The sequence below is a fragment of the Somniosus microcephalus genome, chromosome 8, assembly GCF_052327205.1.
Source record: "Somniosus microcephalus isolate GS21.2 chromosome 8, FLI_Smic_1.0, whole genome shotgun sequence".
Lineage (NCBI taxonomy): Eukaryota > Metazoa > Chordata > Chondrichthyes > Squaliformes > Somniosidae > Somniosus > Somniosus microcephalus.
This window is the reverse complement of record NC_140994.1, coordinates 226266611-226289041: the sequence shown is the minus strand read 5'-3', so window position 1 is coordinate 226289041 and position 22431 is coordinate 226266611. Positions and strand designations below refer to the sequence as shown.

The 22431-nt window shown below is 47.0% G+C and overlaps 1 protein-coding gene across 1 annotated transcript in view; it reads left to right on the top strand.

Annotated features, from left to right (window-relative positions):
* shroom1 (shroom family member 1) overlaps positions 1-22431 on the top strand; it is a 69670-nt gene that overhangs the window by 26407 nt on the left and 20832 nt on the right. Inside the window, exons 4-5 of the mRNA XM_085995753.1 lie at positions 18476-18982; positions 21913-22045. Coding sequence (XP_085851879.1) covers positions 18476-18982; positions 21913-22045 — 640 coding nt within the window. The remainder of the gene's footprint in view (positions 1-18475; positions 18983-21912; positions 22046-22431) is intronic.

The window sequence follows — 22431 nt, the reverse complement described above, 5'->3', positions numbered from 1 at the left end:
TGATGGTTTTATTAAACAGCGCTGCCTGCTGGTTTTATTAAACAGCGCTGCCTGCTGATTTTATTAAACAGCGCTGCCTGCTTTTTTTATTAAACAGCGCAGCCTGCTGGTTTTATTAAACAGCACAGCCTGCTGCTTTTATTAAACTGCGCTGCCTGCTGGCTTTATTAAATAGCGCTACCTGCTGGTTTTATTAAACTGCGCTGCCTGCTGGTTTTATTAAACAGCGCTGCCTGCCGGTTTTATTAAACAGCGCTGCCTGCTGGTTTTATTAAACTGTGCTGCCTGATGGGTGTGGTAAACCACTGTTACCGTTCACAACCGTTCACTATTGTTACACTGTTGTTATCACTACACAAGGTTACCTCTTGCCACGCACGCTGTTATACCTAGGCATACCTCAGCTGACTCCGCCCATGGCTCCGCCTGCTTGCCCAGGTATAAAGGTGACCGCTTGGCTAGTATTCTTCCTTTTTGGAACCGATCACCCATGAGGGTGGGCTCTGTTATTTAGCCAATAAAAACCTATAGTTACTATCTTAACTCGTCGCTTTTCATGGAATGAATTGACAGGTATATCAATTTTATTGGCTAAATTTTGAAATGAGTGGATCGGAGCAGCCAAACGGCCAGCTACAACAGCCACAGCAGCCGGCCTGGCTGCGAGCCCTCCGACCGCCGTACCTGGATCTAAACCCACAGGCAGTGAACTCAGCCCTCGACTTCGAACACTGGCTGAGCTGTTTCGAATCCTACCTGGGAGAATCCAGTGTGCCTCCGGGATCCAAACTAAGAGTTCTGACCGCCCAGGTGAGCCCTAAAGTATTTGCATTCATCCGGGACCTTGCTACATACGAGGACGCCCTCAACCTGCTAAAAGAGCAGTACCGGAGCCCTGTAAATTCTATGTATGCCAGACATCTCCTAAGATCCCGCTCGCAACAGCCAGGAGAGTCTGTAGATGAATTTTTACGGGCGCTACAAACACTCGGCAGGGACTGTGACTTTAAAGCTGTAACGGCTGCAGAAAATACTGAAGGAAATATCCGCGATGCCTTCGTGAAAGGCCTTCGGTCCGACTACTCACGGCAAAGACTGCTCGAATCAAAGGGCCTCGACTTGAATACAACTGCAGCCCTCGCTCGCTCTCTGGACGTGGCCCATCGGGATCTCGAGGCGTACTCCAGGTACTGTGCTGCGCGACCCTGGGACTCGGGCCTGACTCCGGCTGCAATTCCCCTCGCACCGCCACCCCTGGGACCCACCACGGCGTCGGTGTCCCGGAATCGATCGGGACCGCCACCCCCGGGACCCGCTGTGGCAGCGGACCTCCGCGATCGGGCCGCCAGCTGCTTCTTCTGTGGCCAGGCGAGACATCAAAGGGCGCGCTGCCCTGCAAGGAACGCAACCTGCTCCGGCTGCAAAAAGAAAGGCCACTTTGTAAACGCCTGCAGGGGGAAAGCCACAGACGCCAGCATTGCCTCATGTGAGTTGTGGGGGGCGGCCATCTTTGATCAAGGCCACAGACGCCAGCATTGCCTCAGGTGGGTCGTGGGGGCAGCCATCTTTGATCAAGGCCACAGACGCCAGCAGTGCCTCATGTGAGTTGTGGGGGCGGCCATCTTCTCCGCCATTTTGTCCAACTTCGTGGGGACCCGCATCATGGGCGCCGCCATTTTGTTCGCCGCACTCGGCCGCCGTTTTGTCTCCAGACCCGACCACCACCTCGCCTGCAGACTACAGCAGCTCGCTCAGCCATACACTGGCCTCCGTCACGCTTGACCAAGCTCTCCCGCATCATCTGTCCAAGTCCATGATGGACATCGAAGTAAACGGCCACGCCACGTCCTGCCTGTTCGACAGCGGAAGCACGGTGAGTTTTATTCATCCAGACACGGTGAGCTGCTACTCCCTCACTGTCCGGCCAGCGCGCCATCGGATCTCGATGGCGGCGAAGTCCCATTCAACAGACATTAGCGGCTACTGTGTAGTGACCCTGTTGGTTAGGGGCACGGAATATAAACATTTTAAACTTCTCGTCCTGCCCCAGCTCTGCGCTGCCGTCCTGCTAGGGCTGGATTTCCAATGCCACCTTCAAAGTGTCACTTTGGCTTACGGTGGACCCCTCCCCCCACTCACAGTCTACAACCAGCAAATTTTAAACCGCCCACCGCGTACCACCTGCGGCCTCTCCACCCTCAAAGTCCCGCCCCCCTCCTTGTTCGCTAACCTCACCCGTGACTGTAAACCCGTCGCTACCAAGAGCAGGCGGTACAGCGCCGGGGACAGAGCTTTTATTAGCTCTGAGGTGCAGCGACTCCTGAAGGAGGGCATCATCGAGGGGAGCACCAGCCCCTGGCGTGCCCAGGTCGTAGTCGTTAAGACCGGCGATAAACACCGCCTGGTCATCGACTACAGCCAAACCATAAACCGGTACACCCAGCTGGACGCATACCCTCTTCCCCGCATATCTGATATGGTCAACCAGATTGCACAGTACCGGGTATTCTCCACCATCGACCTCAAGTCAGCCTATCACCAACTCCCTATCCGCCCTGAGGACCGCCAGTATACCGCCTTCGAGGCGAACGGCCGCCTCTACCGCTTCCTTAGGGTTCCCTTCGGCGTCACCAACGGAGTCTCGGTCTTCCAAAGGGAGATGGACCGGATGGTCGACCAGGACGCGCTTCAGGCCACGTTCCCTTATCTAGATAACGCCACCATCTGCGGCCGCGACCAGCAGGACCATGATGTTAATCTGGAGAAATTCCTCCGTACGGCCCAACGGCTGAATCTCACTTACAATAAGGAGAAATGTGTGTTTAATACCTCGCGCCTGGCCATCCTCGGCTGCGTAGTAGAGAACGGAGTCATCGGCCCCGACCCCGAAAGAATGCGCCCCCTCATGGAGCTTCCCCTCCCCCACTGTCCAAAGGCGCTGAAGAGAACCCTGGGGCTCTTCGCTTACTATGCCCAATGGGTGCCGAATTATGCGGACAAAGCCAGACCCCTCATGAAGTCCACCTCCTTCCCCCTGACAGCAGAAGCAGGTGCAGCCTTCTCCCTCATAAAAGGAGACATTGCGAAGGTCACAATGCACGCTGTGGATGAGTCCATCCCTTTCCAAGTGGAGAGCGATGCCTCCGACTTCGCCCTAGCGGCAACCCTTAACCAGGCGGGGAGACCTGTGGCCTTCTTCTCAAGGACCCTCCAGGGCCCTGAGATCCGACACTCGTCTGTCGAGAAGGAGGCCCAGGCGATTGTGGAGGCGGTACGACGCTGGAGGCATTACCTGGCAGGCAAACGATTTACCCTCCTCACCGACCAGCGTTCGGTTGCTTTTATGTTTAATAACAAGCTGAAGAGCAAAATCAAGAACGACAAGATCTTGAGGTGGAGAATTGAGCTCTCCACCTACGATTACGATATCTTGTACCGGCCTGGTAAACTCAACGACCCCCCGGATGCTCTATCACGAAGTACTTGCGCAAACGCGCAAGTTGATAGACTACGGACCCTCCACAACGACCTCTGCCACCCCGGGGTCACCAGACTTTACCACTTCATTAAGGCCCGCAACCTGCCCTACTCCATCGAGGAGGTCAGGACCATGACCAGGAACTGCCAAACCTGTGCCGAATGCAAACCGCATTTCTATAGGCCGGACAGAGCAAGCCTGATCAAGGCCACCCGCCCCTTCGAGCGCTTGAGCATCGATTTTAAGGGGCCCCTCCCGTCCTCTGACCGTAATGTGTACTTCCTCAACATTATTGACGGGTACTCCCGTTTCCCCTTTGCCATCCCCTGCCCAGACATGACTAGTACCACGGTCATCAAATGCCTGAACGACCTCTTCGCCTTGTTCGGGTTCCCGAACTATATACATAGCAACCGGGGCGCATCCTTCATGAGCGAGGAACTTCGCCAGTTCCTGCTCGCGAGAGGTATTGCTGCAAGCAGGACCACCAGCTACAACCCCCGGGGGAACGGCCAGGTGGAAAGAGAAAACGCGACAGTTTGGAAGGCCGTCCTCTTAGCCCTAAAGTCTAAGGGCCTCCCAATCTCTCGCTGGCAGGAAGTCCTCCCGGCAGCACTCCATTCCATCCGGTCACTGCTTTGCACTGCCATTAACGCCACCCCCCACGAACGAATGTTTGTTTTCCCCAGGAAGTCGACTACGGGAACCTCGCTACCAACATGGCTGACTTCGCCGGGGCCCGTCTTGCTGCGGAAGCACGTGAGGGCCCATAAAATGGACCCCCTGGTCGAGAGGGTGGCCCTCCTGCACGCCAACCCCCAGTACGCCTATGTGGCATACCCAGACGGGCGGGAGGACACTGTCTCCTTGCGAGACCTCGCACCCTCGGGCACCCCTGAGATACCACCATTACCCCCCACCACTCCCCCAAATCCAGCTCCTGTAGACGGCATGCCGGAACCCCAGGAGCCTTCGTCGACCACGCAGACACCAGCATTAACATCGGATACTGCACCACCGCCGCATCTGCTGCGCCGATCAGAAAGGCTTACGAGGCCTCCTGAGAGACTGACATACACGAACTGGTAGTACACTTCACCCCGCCGGACTCAATTTTAAACAAGGGGTGAATGTGGTAAACCACTGTTACCGTTCACAACCGTTCACTATTGTTACACTGTTGTTATCACTGTTTACACTGTTGTTATCACTACACAAGGTTACCTCTTGCCACGCACGCTGTTATACCTAGGCATACCTCAGCTGACTCCGCCCATGGCTCCGCCTACTTGCCCAGGTATAAAGGTGACCGCTTGGCTAGTATTCTTCCTTGTTGGAACCGATCACCCACGAGGGTGGGCTCTGTTATTTAGCCAATAAAAACCTATAGTTACTATCTTAACTCGTCGCTTTTCATGGAATGAATTGATAGGTATATCAATGGGTTTTATTAAACAGCGCTGCCTGCTGGTTTTATTAAACTGTGCTGCCTGATGCTTTAATTAAACAGCGCTGCCCGCTGGTTTTATTAAAAAGCGCTGCCTGATGGTTTTATTAAACAGCGCTGCCTGCTGGTTGTATTAAACTGTGCTGCCTGATGATTTTATTAAACAGCGCTGCCCGCTGGTTTTATTAAACAGCGCTGCCTGATGGTTTTATTAAACAGCGCTGCCTGATGGTTTTATTAAACAGCGCTGCCTGCTGGTTTTATTAAACTGTGCTGCCTGATGGTTTTATTGAACAGCGCTGCCTGCTGGTTTTATTAAACTGTGCTGCCTGATGGTTTTATTAAACAGCGCGGCCTGCTGTTTTTATTAAACTGCGCTACCTGCTGATTTTATTAAACAGCGCTGCCTGCTGTTTTTATTAAACTGTGCTGCCTGATGGTTTTATTAAACAGCGTTGCCTGCTGGTTTTTTTGTTACCAGAGTGGACTCTCAGACCCTGGTACTAAGGAGACTGGTCGAGCCTGCACCCTGCAGCCGACTGGTGCTTCCAGCGATGGGAATATGTGGTGGGAGCCTCTGAGCAGGGCAAGTGACCGTGGTGTCTCCTTCACTGCTTACATTTCATGCTTCACCTGTGAAAATGACAGTTAATGAAGACCGTGTAGGGGTGAACATGGCATCAAAAAATGCTACTCCTCCAGGTGCCAGTTTGACAAATGTCGATACTGGTGCTGCTGAAAGGTTTTAATCAATGGCAGGAGGGGAGTGTGGTTGGGGGCGGGGCGGGGGGGTGGGGTGGTGTTGTGGGGGTGGGTGCGCGTTGTATGAGAGCGGACACCCAATGCTCTTGATGCCCAGGGCCCCAAGAATTCTTAATGCGGCTCTGCCAATAAGTGCACAGTTAGCTCCCTTTATAACCTAAAGGATCAATCTCAACCATGATGTTAGTGAGAAGTATTACAAAGTAGTTACAGCTCAGAAACAAGCCAATTGGCCCAACAGGTCCATGCCGGTGTTTAATGCTCCACATGAGCCTCCTCCCACCCCTCTTCATCTAACCCCATCAACATATCCTTCTATTCCTTTCCCCCTCATGTGTTTATCTAGCTTCCCCTTGAATGTATCTACTCTATTTGGTTCAACTACTCCCTCTGGTAATGAGTTCCACATTCTAACCACTCTGGGTATAGAAGTTCCTCTTGAATTTCCTGTTGGATTTATTCATGACTGTCTTATATTTATGGCCCCTAGTTCTGGTCTCCCTGCAAGTGGAAACATCATAGAATCATAGAATAGTACAGCACAGAAGGACATCTTCTCTATGTCTACCCTATCAAACCCTTTCATAATCTTAAAGACCTCTATCAGGTCCTCAGTGTTATGTTCATTAATAACTAGACATTCTTATTATGAACACAGCTAGCTTCTAGCTAGTTATTTATTCAGTACACATTCTCTAGGTACAGTATCTGTAGAGGCTTCCATGTGTGCTCCTGTGTGCAGGCTGCCATCTTGACTGTTGCCTTCTGGGTAGCCTAGTGCCTCATGGGTAATGTAGTCTTAAACATACAGCTATATACAGCTCTACACAGCTCCACCTAGTGTCCACTATAGAATGACATGCTATTGATCACTACATCCCCCTTTCTTTGAGGTTTAACAAAATCAATATCAATCAACTTTCAAGAAAACAATAAAGATAATATCAGTAACACTTTTGTTAGTGCTCTATAGACATAAACATTTTCAAAACAGTCAACACATTTTCAAAGCTTTACATTGTACTCAAAGATTAAGTCTATCAGGCTCTTTTACTTCAAGTGTGGATCTTCTCAACACGGGTAAGTCTGATGTGTCTTCATGAGATTGTTCTGGTGGTGAATGACAAGATGCAGTTGCGGCATTGTCATCAATCTGGTCTTGAATAGCCTCTTGTGTTTTTAGGAGGGAACGGCGGTTCCTCCTGAGAATCTGTCCTTCCTCAGTTCTAACAGTGTATGACCTTGGTCCTACTTCCTCAAGAACTGTAGCTTTCCTGTTCCATGCATCTGGATCCTCAATCCTGACAACATCATCCTTTGTCAATGGTTTTAGAGTTTTGGATGACTTGTCATAGTATGATTTCTGTTTCAGCTTTAACAGTTGAAGTCTCTGTCTCAGTTCCTCACTTTGCTGTTCTTTTGCACAGCAGGGTAGCGTGGTGCGCAACTTGCGACCCATTAGTAGTTCAGCAGGTGAAGAACCACAGTCTAAAGGTGAGGCTCGGTAGCTCAGCAGGGCGAGATAAGGATCAGACTTGCTTTCTGTTGCTTTCTTCAGTAGCTGCTTGAGAACTTGAACACCTTTCTCTGCTTTACCATTTGACTGAGCATACAAAGGACTGGATGTGATGTGCTGAAAGTCATAATGTGCTGCAAACTGTTGCCACTCCTTACAGTTGAAGCACAGACCATTGTCGCTAACGGCAATCCTGGGAATTCCATGTCTGGCGAAGATGGATTTCACATGCATTATGACACTGCTTGCTGTGGTGCTTGAGAGCAGTGCCATCTCAGGATAGTTAGAATAGTAGTCAATCACTATTAGATAGTCTTTACCATTTAAATGAAAAAGGTCCATACCAACCTTTTGCCATGCTGCTGTTGGTATGTCAGCTACTATCATTGGTTCCTTTACTTGTTTGCTTTGGTGTTTCTGACATGTCTCACATTTGCCTATCATGTTCTCAATGTCCTTATTTATGCCAGGCCAATAAACAGTGTCTCTTGCTCTCCTTTTGCATTTTTCAATTCCGAGGTGTCCCTCATGAATCCTTTTGAGCATGTCTTGACGTAGAGCCTGTGGAATGACTATTCTGTTCTGTTTTAGTAATAGCCCACATGCGACACTCAATTCTGACCTTGTGTGAAAATATTTTGGACAGGAACCTTTTGGCCAACCATGATGAATGTTCTCTATTACTGTTTGTAATACTGTATCTTTTACTGTTTCTTCTGCTATTTGCTTTGATTTTGTGTCTGACACGGGCAGCGCAGCAGTGACCATACTCACATGAACATCCACGTCTTCTTCAGTAGAGCTCACATGACTCATTGTGGGTGCTCGGGATAGTGCATCTGCTAACACAATGGGCCAGAAATTCGCGGCCAAAGGCGTGAGTGCACTCGGGGTACTCACGCATCTGGCCATTGGAAATGCCGGCGTTCAGCATGAACAGCGCATGCGGGGAACGCCGGCATTTCCAGACCTTGAGCGCGTGCGACTGCACAGGCAGCGCTTGCGCAGTGAACTTCGTAGATTTCATTCATGAAATCCGTGAGGGTAAGTCCTCAGAAGTTACACTTGAAAAAAGCAAGTGTAAAGTGGTTCATTGGCTGCGGAGGAAGAAACATTTTATCGTGGAGCTTCTGAAATGCAATATTTTTGTTTGGGAAAGGGAGGGAAGTTATTTTAAGAAATTTTAAGTAAGTTTTAAAGTTAAATTATTTTTTTTTTAAGAAGGGTTTTCAGAACGGTAGGTAGAAGGAGCAATTGTGGCTGTGTGAATGGAATGTGAGAATGAGTTATGTATGTATGTCCACATATATTCCTTTACGTATATGTATGTATGTTTTATATTCCTTTACTAATGTGTATGAATGTATGTTTTTAATTATGATTTTCCAATAAGTTACTTTCTCTGAAAGTCATAATTAAATAATACATTCATACACATAAGTAAAGGAAAATATACATAACACGCAAAGGAATATATACAGACATACATACTTTCAGAAGCTCCACGATAAGAAATATCTTCCTCCGCAGCCTCTGCAGCAACTGTACCCATGATTTTTTCATGTGTAAGTTGTAATGACTTGACCTCACTGAAAGCATTAATGAAAGCAGCGAATTATACTGCGCACGCGCTGCCTGTGCAGTCGCACGCGTTCTGCCTCTGAACACCTTCGTTCAGAGGACAGGAAATGCCGGTTTTCCCCACATGCACTGTGCATGCTGAAAACCGGCATTTCATCCGGCCAGATGCGTAAGTACCCCGACCGTACTAGCGCATTTGGAAGGGAATTACTGGGCCAACATATTACATGTCAATAAAATTAAAAATTTAACAATTGCACGACTTGCCCCCTCGCATCTGCGACTGAGGGTCCAAGGAGGTGCATTGCGCAATAGGTCATCATCGTACGTATCCTCACACTGTTCCCTTTGGGGAACTGTTTGAAGTGGTGGAAGGATTTATGGCTGTGATTAACGCTCATTCCGTGACCGTAACCATCTTTGAACCAGCCATTAGGGTGGTTAGTCCTATGGCGGGAGGGTTTTACGGGCTCCCACAACCCATCTGAGGAGGGGGGGGGCCACCAACACCCACGGACGCAAGTATCCCGCTGGATGTCCACCCAGAATTTAAAGTTGGAGCTTCGACTCCACTTGCCGGGACTGTCTGGAGTGGGGTTCAAAACCCTACTCCTTCTGGCCCAGCGGCGGGGATGCTTACTGCTACGCAAAAGGCCCACTCCGCACAAAAGGTGACACCCATACGTTTCCTGCGCCTTTTCCCTCCCCGTGACTGGAGCCCTATGCTGCCATTTTAAGTTGCTAATCGGATTGGGCCTTTGTCATAGCGGTAGGATCCCCGCCGCTGGGCCAGATCAGGGTAGGGTTTCGAACCCCGCTCCAGACAGTCCCGGCAAGTGGAGTCGGAGCTCCGGCTCTAAATTCTGGGTTGACATCCAGTGGGATATTTGCGTCTGTGGGTGTGCGTGGCCCCCCCTCCTTGTATAGCTTGTGGGAGCCCGTAAAACCCTCCCGCCATAGGACTAACCGCCCTAATGGCTGGTTCAAAGATGGTTACGGTCACGGAATGAGCGTTAATCATGGCCATAAATCCTTCCACCACTTCATACAGTTCCCCAAAGGGAACAGTGTGAAGACACGTATGACGACGACATTGCTAAATAAATAAATGGAATTTAAAAAATTCTTTTAGGGCTTTTAAAAGTCTTTAAATTGCTTTAATTCTCTTTAAAACTACTTCAGATTACTCAAAATAATGTAAACTTTTTAAAAAGTTTATAAAAGTTACCAAAATCTTCAAAAAACTTCCAAAAACCTATTTAAACTGCTGCTTTGCATGTAAAAATGCTTAGCAGCTTGACAGATACATTGGGGGCGTGTCCAGTGAAACTGAGACCTCAAGGGGCGTGTCTCACTTGCACTGCACGCTCCTGGCTTCGCGCTGGCTGCACTCCTGGGCGGCGTGACGTCAAACGCTGCCCGGGAATCTTCTTTTTCAAACACCAAGTCCAGGCGTCCCTGGAGCTGATCTGCAGTAGCGCGGGGTAAGTGCAAATACGGGGCTTGCACGCGCTGCAAGCCCTGTTTAGGAATTTCTGGCCCTATGTATTTGCCTGGTGTGTAGATCAGTTCAAAGTCATATCTTTCCAGCTTCATCATGAGTCGTTGAATCCTTGGAGACATCTCATTCAGGTTTTTTTTTATGATGGCAGCCAGAGGGCTGTGGTCTGTCTCAACTGTGAAGGTGGGAAGTCCATATATGTAGCCATGAAACTTTTCTAGTCCAACTACCAAGCCTAGACATTCCTTTTCAATCTGGGCATATCGACACTCAGTATCAGTCATAGACCTGGAGGCATAGGCAACAGGCTTCCAACCTTCACCATCTGCTTGTAGCAAGACCGCACCTAGGCCATCTTTTGATGCATCCGTTGACACTTTGATTCTTTTGGTTGGGTCAAAGAAGGTGAGTACAGGTGTGGTTGTCAGCACTGTTTTGAGGTTTATCCACTCTTGTTCATGTCTTTCTGTCCATGCGAACTCATTTGTTTTATGTAGCAGGTCTCGCAGACAGGCTGTCTTGGCTGACAAGTTAGGAATGAACTTTCCAATGAAGTTTATCATCCCCATGATGTGTAGCACTCCTTTTTTGTCAGTGGGTCGGGGCATTTTGAGTATGGCGTTTACTTTTTCCATATCTGGCTCTATTCCTTTACCAGATAGATTATCTCCTAGGAAAGTGACTTCCTGGATGCCAAACTGACACTTGGCTTTGTTGAGCTTCAGTCCATTCCGGCGTATGCTCTGTAGCACTTTAGTCAGTCTCTCATTGTGTTCTTTCAGTGTGGAGCCCCAGATGATGATATCATCAACATAGACCCGAACTCCTTCCAGACCTTCAATTATGTGTTCCATCGCTCTATGAAAGATTTCAGATGCAGATATTATCCCGAAAGGCATTCTGAGGAAACAATACCTGCCAAATGGTGTGTTGAAGGTACAGTATTTGGTGCTCTCTTCATCCAGTTTTAGTTGCCAAAATCCTTGTGAGGCATCGAGCTTTGTAAAGTATCTGGCACCTGACATTTCACTGGTGATTTCTTCTCGCTTGGGAATCTGGTAGTGTTCACGTTTTATGTTTGCATTTAAGTCCTTTGGATCCATTGTTCTTTTTCTTTGCACATACCATGGAGTTAACCCAGTCTGTTGGCTCTTCGACTTTCCTGATGACTCCTAGTGTGGTCATTCTGTCCAGTTCATTCTTGAGCCGGTCACGCAGGGGTGCTGGAACTCTTCGTGGAGCATGTACCACTGGCTGAGCATCCTGCTTTAGCTGGATCTTGTAAGTGAATGGTAGAACTCCAAATCCTTTGAACACCTCCTGGAAATTATTCACTACAGAATCCACCGAGTCATCTGGTCTGTTCATGGCACAGTTTATACGGTAGACTCTTTTGACCAGTTCTAAGTCTTCACAAGCTTTGTCACCCAGTAGTGAATCAAGCCTTTCAGCCACAACAGAAAACATGAGATGATGCACTTTGTCTTTGACTGTCACTTTAAGTCTGCATACACCTAAGCTATCTATTTTCTGTCCATTATAGTCCTTCAGTAGTACTGACTTTTTCTGTATTTTGGGCTTTTCTTTCATATTGTTAATGTCACTCATACTGATTAAGTTTGCTTTTGCCCCAGTGTCCAGTTTCAATGTAACTAATGCTCCATTTATCTGCAGTGGGATCATCCATTTGTCCTCTTTTACTGCATTAACTTTACGTTCAGCATTGTCTATTTCTGAGGGCTGCACATTTTCTGTATCTTTTTTGATATCGTCACATGACACCATTCCTACAAAAAATGTCTCACTTACATCAGTGTCCTCAATCACATTAACTCGTTGCCCTTTTGTCGTTTTTACTTTTGAAAAGCATTGTTTGGCAAAGTGATTCTTTCCATTACACTTTGTGCACATTTTTCCAAACACTGGGCATTGTCTTAACTGGTGTTTGTAACCACAGCGTTTACAATTAAAAATTTCATCCTCCGATTGCTTTTCATTTCTGTTCTGCCCACATTTCTTCCCCTTGTAGGACACAGCACCGACAGCAGCATTATCACTCATTACATTCGCATCATTATTGATTTCACTGAAAGTCTTCGCGTGATTTCGAGCTAGCTCGCTGGCTTTGCATATTTTCACTGCATTTTCCAAATTTAGTTCGGTTTCTCTCAACTGACGTTCCCTGACTTTTTTTATCATGAATACCAAACACAATCTGGTCACGAATCATGGATGCTTTGAGCTCAGAGAAATTACATGTCTGTGCTTTCAGTTTCAGATCAGTTATAAAGCTAACAAAAGTCTCATTTTGTTGCTGTGTCCGAGAACGGAAGATGTATCTTTCATACGTCTCATTCTTTTTGGGAGAGCAATGTGCATCAATTTTTTTTAGCACATCTTCTAATTTTTCTCTGTTCTCCGCTGGATTAAATACAAATGTATTAAATACCTCTATCGCCTGTGGGCCTGCAACCGTAAGCAGCAACGCTATCTTCCTTGCGTCTGGCTTCGTACCGAATCCGATGGCTGCAATGTAGAGTTCGAATTGTTGTTTAAAAATCCGCCAATTGTAGTCGACATTTCCCTCAAGATTCAAACCTCCTGGTGGCTTCAAATTCTCCATGTCGCTTTTCACAATTTTCAGCAGATTTTCACCACCCTGGTACCATGTTATGTTCATTAATAACTAGACATTCTTATTATGAACACAGCTAGCGTCTAGCTAGTTATTTATTCAGTACACATTCTCTAGGTACAGTATCTGTAGAGGCTTCCATGTGTGCTCCTGTGTGCAGGCTGCCATCTTGACTGTTGCCTTCTGGGTAGCCTAGTGCCTCATGGGTAATGTAGTCTTAAACATACAGCTATATACAGCTCTACACAGCTCCACCTAGTGTCCACTATAGAATGACATGCTATTGATCACTACACTCAGTCTTTGTTCTACCTGACAGGTATAACTTTTCAGTTCTGGTATCATTCTAGTAAACCTTTTTTGTACCTTCTCCAGTGCCTCTATATCTTTTTTATAAAATGGAGACCAGAACTGGTCGCAATATTCCAGGTGTGGTCTAACCGAGGTTCTATACAAGTTTAACATAACTTCTTTGCTTTTCAATTCCATCCCTCCAGTTTGGATTTTTATGGCCTTATTAACCTGTGTCACTACTTTTAGTGATTTGTACATCTGTACCCCGAGGTCCCTCTGTTCCTCCACCTCATTTTGGTACTATGGGGGGTGGGGGCAGAATTTGGTTGCTTTACGCCTCCCGTTAGCGCCCTGAGGGGACAGTAATGGGACGCAAAGTGCCTGGGCGCGGCGCCGCTAACTCCTCCTGCGAAATTCAGTAGGAGGTTAGCAGCAGCGCTAGCCGGAAGCACCCCGTGGCGCTGTGCCTCCTGTTTGGGGCGCTACCATTCAATTTTGGGCGCGGGGTTGCTAACTTTTTCAGGTAGCGCCCCGGCAAAGTTAGTGCCCCAAAGAGGGTGCGACCCAATTTTTCCCCTTCTCAATCTGAGGTACAATTTGTGAGGAATGTCTCTGTTATTTGAGATGATATAAGATAAAAATTATGAAACAATTTACATTTCTGTACAAGCCTATAATGCTCTCTGAATATATTAAATACTTTCTCTTATTTTTTATGCACTAATCCTGCTTGATAGGAGTCTGTTGTCCCAGGGATTTGTCAACTGTTCTCATCAATACCAGTCCTTTATTGACTCACCAGGAGAAATGCAAGGATAATGTTGGAAAATACCTGTCATAGAGTCATAGAGTAATACAGCACGGATAGAGGCCCTTCGGCCCATCGTGTCCGCGCCGGCCATCAAGCCCTGTCTAATCTAATCCCATATTCCAGCATTTGGCCCGTAGCCTTGTATGCTATGGCATTTCAAGTGCACATCCAAATGCTTCTTAAATGTTGTGAGGGTTTCTGCCTCCACAACCCTTTCAGGCAGTGAGTTCCAGACTCCAACCACCCTCTGGGTGAAAAAGTTCTTTCTCAAATCCCCTCTAAACCTCCCGCCCTTTACCTTGAATCTATGCCCCCTAGTTATTGACCCCTCTACTAAGGGAAAAAGCTCCTCAGCATCCATCCTATCTATGCCCCTCATAATTTTGTACACCTCAATCATGTCCCCCCTCAGCCTCCTCCGCTCCAAGGAAAACAAACCCAACCTGCCCAGTCTCTCTTCATAGCTGAAGCGCTCCAGCCCTGGTAACATCCTGGTGAACCTCCTCTGCACCCTCTCTAACGCGATCACATCCTTCCTGTAGTGTGGCGACCAGAACTGCACACAATATTCCAGCTGTGGCCTAACCAGTGTTTTATACAGCTCCATCATAACCTCCTTGCTCTTATATTCAATGCCTCGGCTAATGAAGGCAAGTATCCCATATGCCTTTTTTACCACCTTATCCACCTGTTCCGCCGCCTTCAGGGATCTGTGTACTTGCACACCCAGATCCCTCTGACCCTCCGTCTTGCCTAGGGTCTTTCCATTCATTGTGTATTCCTTTGCCTTGTTAGTCCCCCCAAAGTGCATCACCTCGCACTTTTCCGGGTTAAATTCCATTTGCCACTGTTCCGCCCATCTGACCAACCCATCTATATCGTCCTGCAGACTGAGGCTACCCTCCTCGCTATTTACCACCCTACCAATTTTTGTATCATCCGCGAACTTACTGATCATACCCTTTACATTCATATCCAAGTCATTAATGTAGACCACAAACAGCAAGGGACCCAGCACCGATCCCTGTGGTACCCCACTGGCCACAGGCTTCCAGTCACAAAAACAACCTTCGACCATCACCCTCTGCCTTCTGCCACTAAGCCAGTTTTGTATCCAATGTGCCAAGGCACCCTGGATTCCATGGGCTCTTACCTTCTTGACCAGTCTCCTGTGCGGGACTTTATCGAAGGCCTTACTGAAATCCATGTATACCACATCCACTGCGTTACCCTCATCCACACACCTAGTCACCCCCTCAAAAAATTCAATCAAATTAGTCAGACATGATCTTCCCTTGACAAAGCCATGTTGACTATCCCTGATTAATCCTTGCCTCTCCAAGTGGAGACAAATTTTGTCCCTCAGGATTTTTTCCAATAATTTTCCTACCACTGATGTTAGGCTCACTGGCCTGTAGTTCCCCGGTTTTTCCCTACTACCCTTCTTGAATAATGGTACTACATTAGCGGTTCTCCAGTCCTCTGGCACATCCCCTGTGGCCAGAGAGGTCCTGAATATATGTGTTAGAGCCCCCGCAATCTCCTCCTTTGCCTCACACAGCAGCCTGGGATACATTTCATCCGGGCCTGGGGATTTATCCATTTTTAGGCCAGCTAAAACCGCCAATACCTCCTCCCGCTCGATGTTAATATGTTCGAGCATATCACAGTCCCCCCGCCCTATTTCTATGTCTACATCGTCCTTCTCCATAGTGAAAACAGATGCAAAAAATTCATTTAGAACCCCTCCTACATCTTCCGGCTCCACACACAGATTGCCACTTTTGTCCCTAATGGGCCCTATTTTTTCCCTAGTTATCCTCTTACCCTTAATATACTTATAAAACATCTTCGGATTTTCCTTTATTTTGCTTGCCAGTGTTATTTCATGGCCCCTCCTTGATCTCCTAATTTCTTTTTTAAGTATCCCCCTGCACTTTTTGTACTCCTCTAGGGCTTCCTCCGTCTTTAGCCTTTTGTATCTACCAAAAGCCCTCCTTTTTTTCCTAATCCATTCTCGTATATCCCCTGTCATCCAAGGTTCCCTGTGGTTTTTGGAACCACCCTTGACCTTTACGGGAACATGTTGCCATTGTATGATCTCAATCTCCCTTCTGAAAGCCTCCCATTGCTCCGATGCGGATTTTCCTACAAGTAGCTGATCCCAGTCCATTTTGGCCAGATCCTGCCTTATCCTATTAAAATCGGCCTTCCCCCAATTTAGAACCTTTATTTCCGGCCCATCCCTGTCCTTTTCCATGGCCACCTTAAATCTTACCATATTATGGTCACTATCACCAAAGTGCTCACCTACTAGCACTTTTTCCACTTGGCCGGCCACATTCCCTAGAATTAGGTCCAGTACCGCCCCCTCTCTTGTAGGACTTTCTACATGCTGGCTCAAAAAGCTCTCCTGGATGCACTTTAAGAATTCTACACCCTCTGAGCCTTTCACACTCTGACTATCCCAGTTAATATTGGGGAAGTTGAAATCCCCCATTATTATTACCCTATTATTTGCACATTTCTCTGAGATTTGCCTACATATCTGTTCCTCTATCTCCCCCTGACTGTTTGGAGGCCTATAGTACACTCCCAACAAAGTGCTTGCCCCCTTTTTGTTTTTAAGCTCCACCCATATGGCCTCATTAGAGGACCCTGCTAATATATCATCCCTCCTTACTGCAGTAATTGACTCCTTAATTAATATTGCGACACCCCCTCCTCTTATACCTCCCCCTCTGTCTCGCCTGAAGATTCTGTACCCCGGAATATTGAGCTGCCAGTTTTGCCCTTCCCTCAACCATGTCTCCGTGATAGCAACAATATCATACTCCCATGTGTTTATCAACACCTTCAGTTCATCCACCTTATTCGCAAGACTCCTTGCATTAAAATAGATGCCATCCAGCCTTGCCCTTATATATTTGCCCTGTCTACCAAGCTGACTTGTTTTTTTCTCTATAATTGGCAGCACATCCCCCCCCTATTTCAGCTCCCCTCTGTATCCCATCCCCCTGCCAAGTTAGTTTAAACCCCCCCCAACAGTGCTAGCAAACCTCCCCGCAAGGATATTTGTCCCGCTCTGGTTCAGGTGCAACCCGTCCGACTTGTACAAGTCCCACCTTTCCCAGAAGCAGGCCCAGTGATCCAGGAAAGTAAAACCCTCCCCCCTACACCAACTCTTTAGCCACGCATTCATCTGCTCTATCCTCCCATTCCTATACTTACTAGCACGTGGCACTGGGAGTAATCCAGAGATTACAACCTTTGAGGTCCTGCTCTTTAATCTGTTACCTAGCTCCCTAAATTCTTGATGCAGGACCTCATCCCTCTTTTTACCTATGTCGTTGGTACCAATGTGGACCACGACCATTGGCTGTTCACCCTCCCCCTCCAGAATGCCCTGCAGCCGCTCAGTGACATCCTTGACCCTGGCACCAGGGAGGCAACAAACCATCCTGGATTCACGTCTACGGCCACAGAAACGCCTATCTGTTCCCCTTACTATAGAATCCCCTACCACTATTGCTCTCCCACTCTTTTTCCCCCCTTCCTGGGCAGCAGGAGCACCCCCAGTGCCAGGAAGTTGGCTGCTGCTGCCTTCCCCTGGTGAGTCATCCCCCTCAACAGTATCCAAAGCGGTATACTTGTTTGAAAGGGGGATGCCCGCAGGGGTTCCCTGCACTACCTGCCTGCCTTTGTTGCTCCGCCTGATGGTCACCCCCTGTGCTGCCCTGCCCTGAGGCGTGAACAACTCGCTAAACGTGCTATCCACGAGCCTCTCAGCATCGCGCATGCTCCAAAATTCATCCACCTGCAGCTCGAGCGCCGCAATGTGGTCTGCAAGTAGCTGCAGCTGGATGCATTTCCCGCACACATGGTCGTCAGGGACACTGGCAGCTTCCCTGATTTCCCACATGGAGCAAGAGGAGCAGAACACGGGTCTGAGCTCTCCTCCCATGACTTACTCCTTTAATTAATTAAAAAATTTATTCAATACCCCAGTTACAGGTATACTCTAGGGCGCTTTATTTACCAACTGTCCCCACTACACCACAGAAATGTAACACCACAGAATTCAAGCTTGTATTGAAAAGAGAGAAATACTCACCAACCAATCACTTACCTGCTCCCTGGTGACGTCACACTTGGATTACTTTTTACCTCTCTCCTCTGCTGTTGATTTGGTATGCCTCTGCCTTGGCGCCGGTTTTTATACCGGGCTCACCTCCGCTGCTGCTGCTCCTGGTACATTTTTCCTTTCTTTCCCAATTATAGATAGTGGCTTAAAATGAGATGCAAACACTGGGTGGTGGGGGTGGCTGGTAGAGAGGAGGGGGTTCCTAATCCAACTGGAGGTTCACTCCCCTATTATGAATCTGAGATGCTTTTCAAATGTCTTCTTAACTACAGCTATTAGATATGACTCCATGTTTTTCTTTTTTAGTAGAAAGAATTCACTGCCAACAAGGGACTTTGCTCAGATAAATCCCACAGAAAACAGTGAGGAACGTCATAACAGGTACCTGCCAATAGAATTGGCTTCTTCACCAAACTGTTCAGACACCAGTATTGAAACGCCCGTGCCAACCTCCATGGCACAAGTTGCAAAGACTGTTGAGGGCAAAAGTGAGAACAGTAAGACGTTGCCAGTAAAAGACCACCAAGATAACAGAAGAGAAACATCTCAGCAGCTTTCAACGGACCCAGGGACCACCTCTGTCCACCTGAGGGGGAAGACAAAGTCTCCTGAAGACCTAAGAATGGAGGAGCTTATGAAGGAGATTATAGATGAGGATCAATCGCTAGCAGATGTCCTGGATCCCAGCCCCACAAGGAAAACTATAATGGATCTTGTGGAAGGGTTGTTTCAAGAGGATACCTTGCTGCTTGAGGCTTGTCAGAGGATAAAGCAAATATACAGTCAGACAATGAAGACAGAAACTGAGAACAAGTAAGTAGACAAAGTACACCAAAACTCTGCTGGATTGTTCGCAGGTACTGTGCCAATAAATAATAGTGTGGAAGGATAATTGACAAGTGACATGAGCAAAGTGACATCTTTAAGGTCTCAAAATCTGTTAATAATGATTTTGGAACACATTCCATCATACTTGATGTAGTCAGAAAAGAGGTTTTAGTTGTTAATTTTATTCTGAGATGCTGCATTGAACTTTGCAAGAATGATTCTCCTTCCAATTTTTTTACTTCCTTTCTGTGGGGAAATAGTCAAGTGCCACTGGATACCTCTTCACAGTGCCATGGGTGAGATCAAGATCAGGGGGCAGGAAAGAGGCTAACTATACATGGGGCATAGTGGCACAGTGGGTACATGTATTGATGCATTACAAAATGGGTTCAGAATAAGAATGGCTAGTTGGGATGACCACTGACATCCAATAGCAGCAGTTTATATTTGTATGATATGGAAATTGGTAAACACCTGGCAAAAGCGTACTGCTATATTTTTAAGTAATTTTCATACTGGTAACACCTTTTTTGTTCCAGTGTTAAAAATTCTATTGAAATTGTTCAAATGCATAATGATTATTGATTAGTCCCCGGGCCATACAGAAAACCTCACACTGTCTCTTCTACACTGAACTTTGTTTTCTGAATACTACGAATGTGACAGTGAAATATGTATTGTGAGCCAGGGAACAACTGGAAAAAATAGTACTTTGGTGCCCCAACTGCTCTAAAGACCAGCTGCTGCAACAGGCTGACCCAGTGGTGGGGGTGAGGGGAGCCAGCAGTGATATTGTGTGCTACTTGGCATATAGCATCACATACATTTGAGGAAAGACGTGGCAAAAATGCTACTCACACAATGGTGCACAGCAAGGAGTAATAACAAACATTCTGATTTATTTAACGTCAAGAATTTAATATAAAACTGTCAGATACCATTGATTTTTGGATCCATCAGCAATTCCCCCGTGTTCCTTTAATTTGCTCCACTGTGAATGAAGAGACAGATGTGACATTGACCTGGTTGATTGTATCACTCTCTGATATGCTGCCGAGGCAATAGGCTGCAACAAGTGGGCATAAACATGCAGCTGCAGTCTGCTGATCACCCCAGCAGACAATCCTATTTTAAATATATCATTCTTTAGTGAATTTTTTGGCTACTCGCAGGATAGATGCCGATGAGGAAGGCCATTTAGCTCATCTAATCTCATCCATCCAGAAATAACTCATCCCTCAGCACAACATTTGTTTGTTAAATGATTCCAGGATTTTTGCCTCCACTATCCTACCCAGAAGTCCCTTCCTTGTATTGATCAATCTTTGTGCAAAAAAGAGCTTCCTTTTCTTAGTCCTAAATTTGTCTTTTACCAGCTAGCACTTGAGCCCCCTGACCTATTATCATGGTTTAACTTGAAGTGGTGTTCTGGATCTACCTTTCCCATCCTGTTTACTATTTAAATACCCCTACAAGGTTCCCTCAAAGTTGCTTCCTTTCCAGGCTGAATTAGCTCGGTTTATTTATTTTTCTCTCAATTTTTGAAGGGAGAAGTGAAAATGAGCGAAGAAAGTTAGGTTTGTTTATAATTGTCACATTGTACATTCACTTGCTGTCTGTAACATAATGCAGTTTAACAATTCACATCAGGCCTTGTCTCGCTATAGTGTTTCTCAATCTGGCTTCTGAAATTGGAGAAGTTCATGTGAGAGCACATGTGAAAGACACGATATCCAGTTCAAATCACAAGGGGGTCCTACTGTTACATCTGCTATCATAAAATTAGATATTGGGCATACTCCTGGACATAGAACATTCAGACCACTTATGGAGGTGACTGGCACTGCTGTACCCAGACTCTAAATTTGTAGCACTTATCTTTGTGTAATAATGCAGTTCTCTGATGCTAGAGATCAGCCTCTTTACTCTTTTCTGCATCATCTCCAGGGCTTGAATGTCACCTTTATGTCACAGGGATATAAAGGTCAAGGTGTGGTCAGACCAGAGCACTGTATAAAAAAGTGTTATATCCTCCCATATACTCTTGAGCTTGTATAGTTCAATGTCAAGATACAGGATTTCAGCTTTTCATTTTCTAGCACCAGTTGTCATCAAAGAGCATTCTCAGGTCAGATATAGTGCAAAATGGCTAAAGTGTAAAACTCTCAACACCACCCCAGCAATGTGCCTTGCCCTTAGCCCCAGAAGAGTACATCCCTCTGCACTAACGTGATGTTACAATTTCACACTACAGGCTCAATTTTAATTCCCAGATGGGGATGCAGCAAAGCGAACGGCCGGTTGAGCAGCAGCAGGGAGGCTCGGCCGATTTTAAAAGCCGGGGCTCATTAGCGTTCCACTTTCCGACTTCCTGACCAAAATGGCCGGGCAGTCGGCTGTTATAATCAAACGGCAGGGGTCCACTGTCGGGGATCCAGGGATATGATATGCAGCACAGGTTAAGTGCTATAGGTCCTGGGGAGCGAGGGGCTGACTGGGGAGCGAATGGGCCAGCAGGCAGGCCACATGCAGCCTGTGGCATTTCTTTTTGTGAATTTGTGGTGACTCACCAACAGTTTTATGCTGTGGACTCGTACCTATTAAACACTAGGTTGGGACTACCTCAGATTTATTTAATCTGAGACTCTTGTGTCCCCTGAGGGAGGATATATGGTTGCCACAGTTTGAGCAGGATTTGAACCCAGGTCCCAGAGTTGTATTGTGCTAAGTCACTGCATCACCCAGTCCCTTATTTTCCAACTGATATATTTTAAATGGTAGTTTGCTAGTGGTAGAATCACATATTAAGAATGAATGGAATAGTGCTGGTCTTGTTGATGCTGTGATATTCCGCAGTGTTAATACAACCCGCTGGAAACGTAATCTCTGTTCTGTTTTCCATTTCTTTTCATTAGAGACAAGCAAGATACTCAATTCACATCCTCACCAAAAGCAGATTCCCAATCTGAAATACCAATCAAAATTAATCAGACACAAAAAAGCGTCAAAAGTGAAACGGAGTTTCCAAGTGATGTCACAGAGAAGAAGGTGAGTATTCCAAAACTCTGCTGCCCGTGTCCTAACTCGCACCAAGTCCCGTTCGCCCATCTCCCCTGTGCTCACTGACCTACATCGGCTCCTGGTAAAGCAGCGCCTCAATTACAAAATTCTCATCCTTGTTTTCAAATCCCTCCATGGCCTCGCCCCTCCCTATCTCTGTAATCTCCTTCAGCTCCACAACCCCTCGAGGTATCTGCGCTCCTCTAATTCTGCCCTCTTGAGCACCCCTGATTATAATCGCTCAACCTTTGGTGGCCGTGCCTTCTGTTGCCTAGGTCCTAAGCTCTGAAATTCCCTGCCTAAACCTCTCCACCTCTCTTTCCTTCTTTAAGACGCTCCTTAAAACCTACCTCTTTGACCAAGCTTTTGGTCAT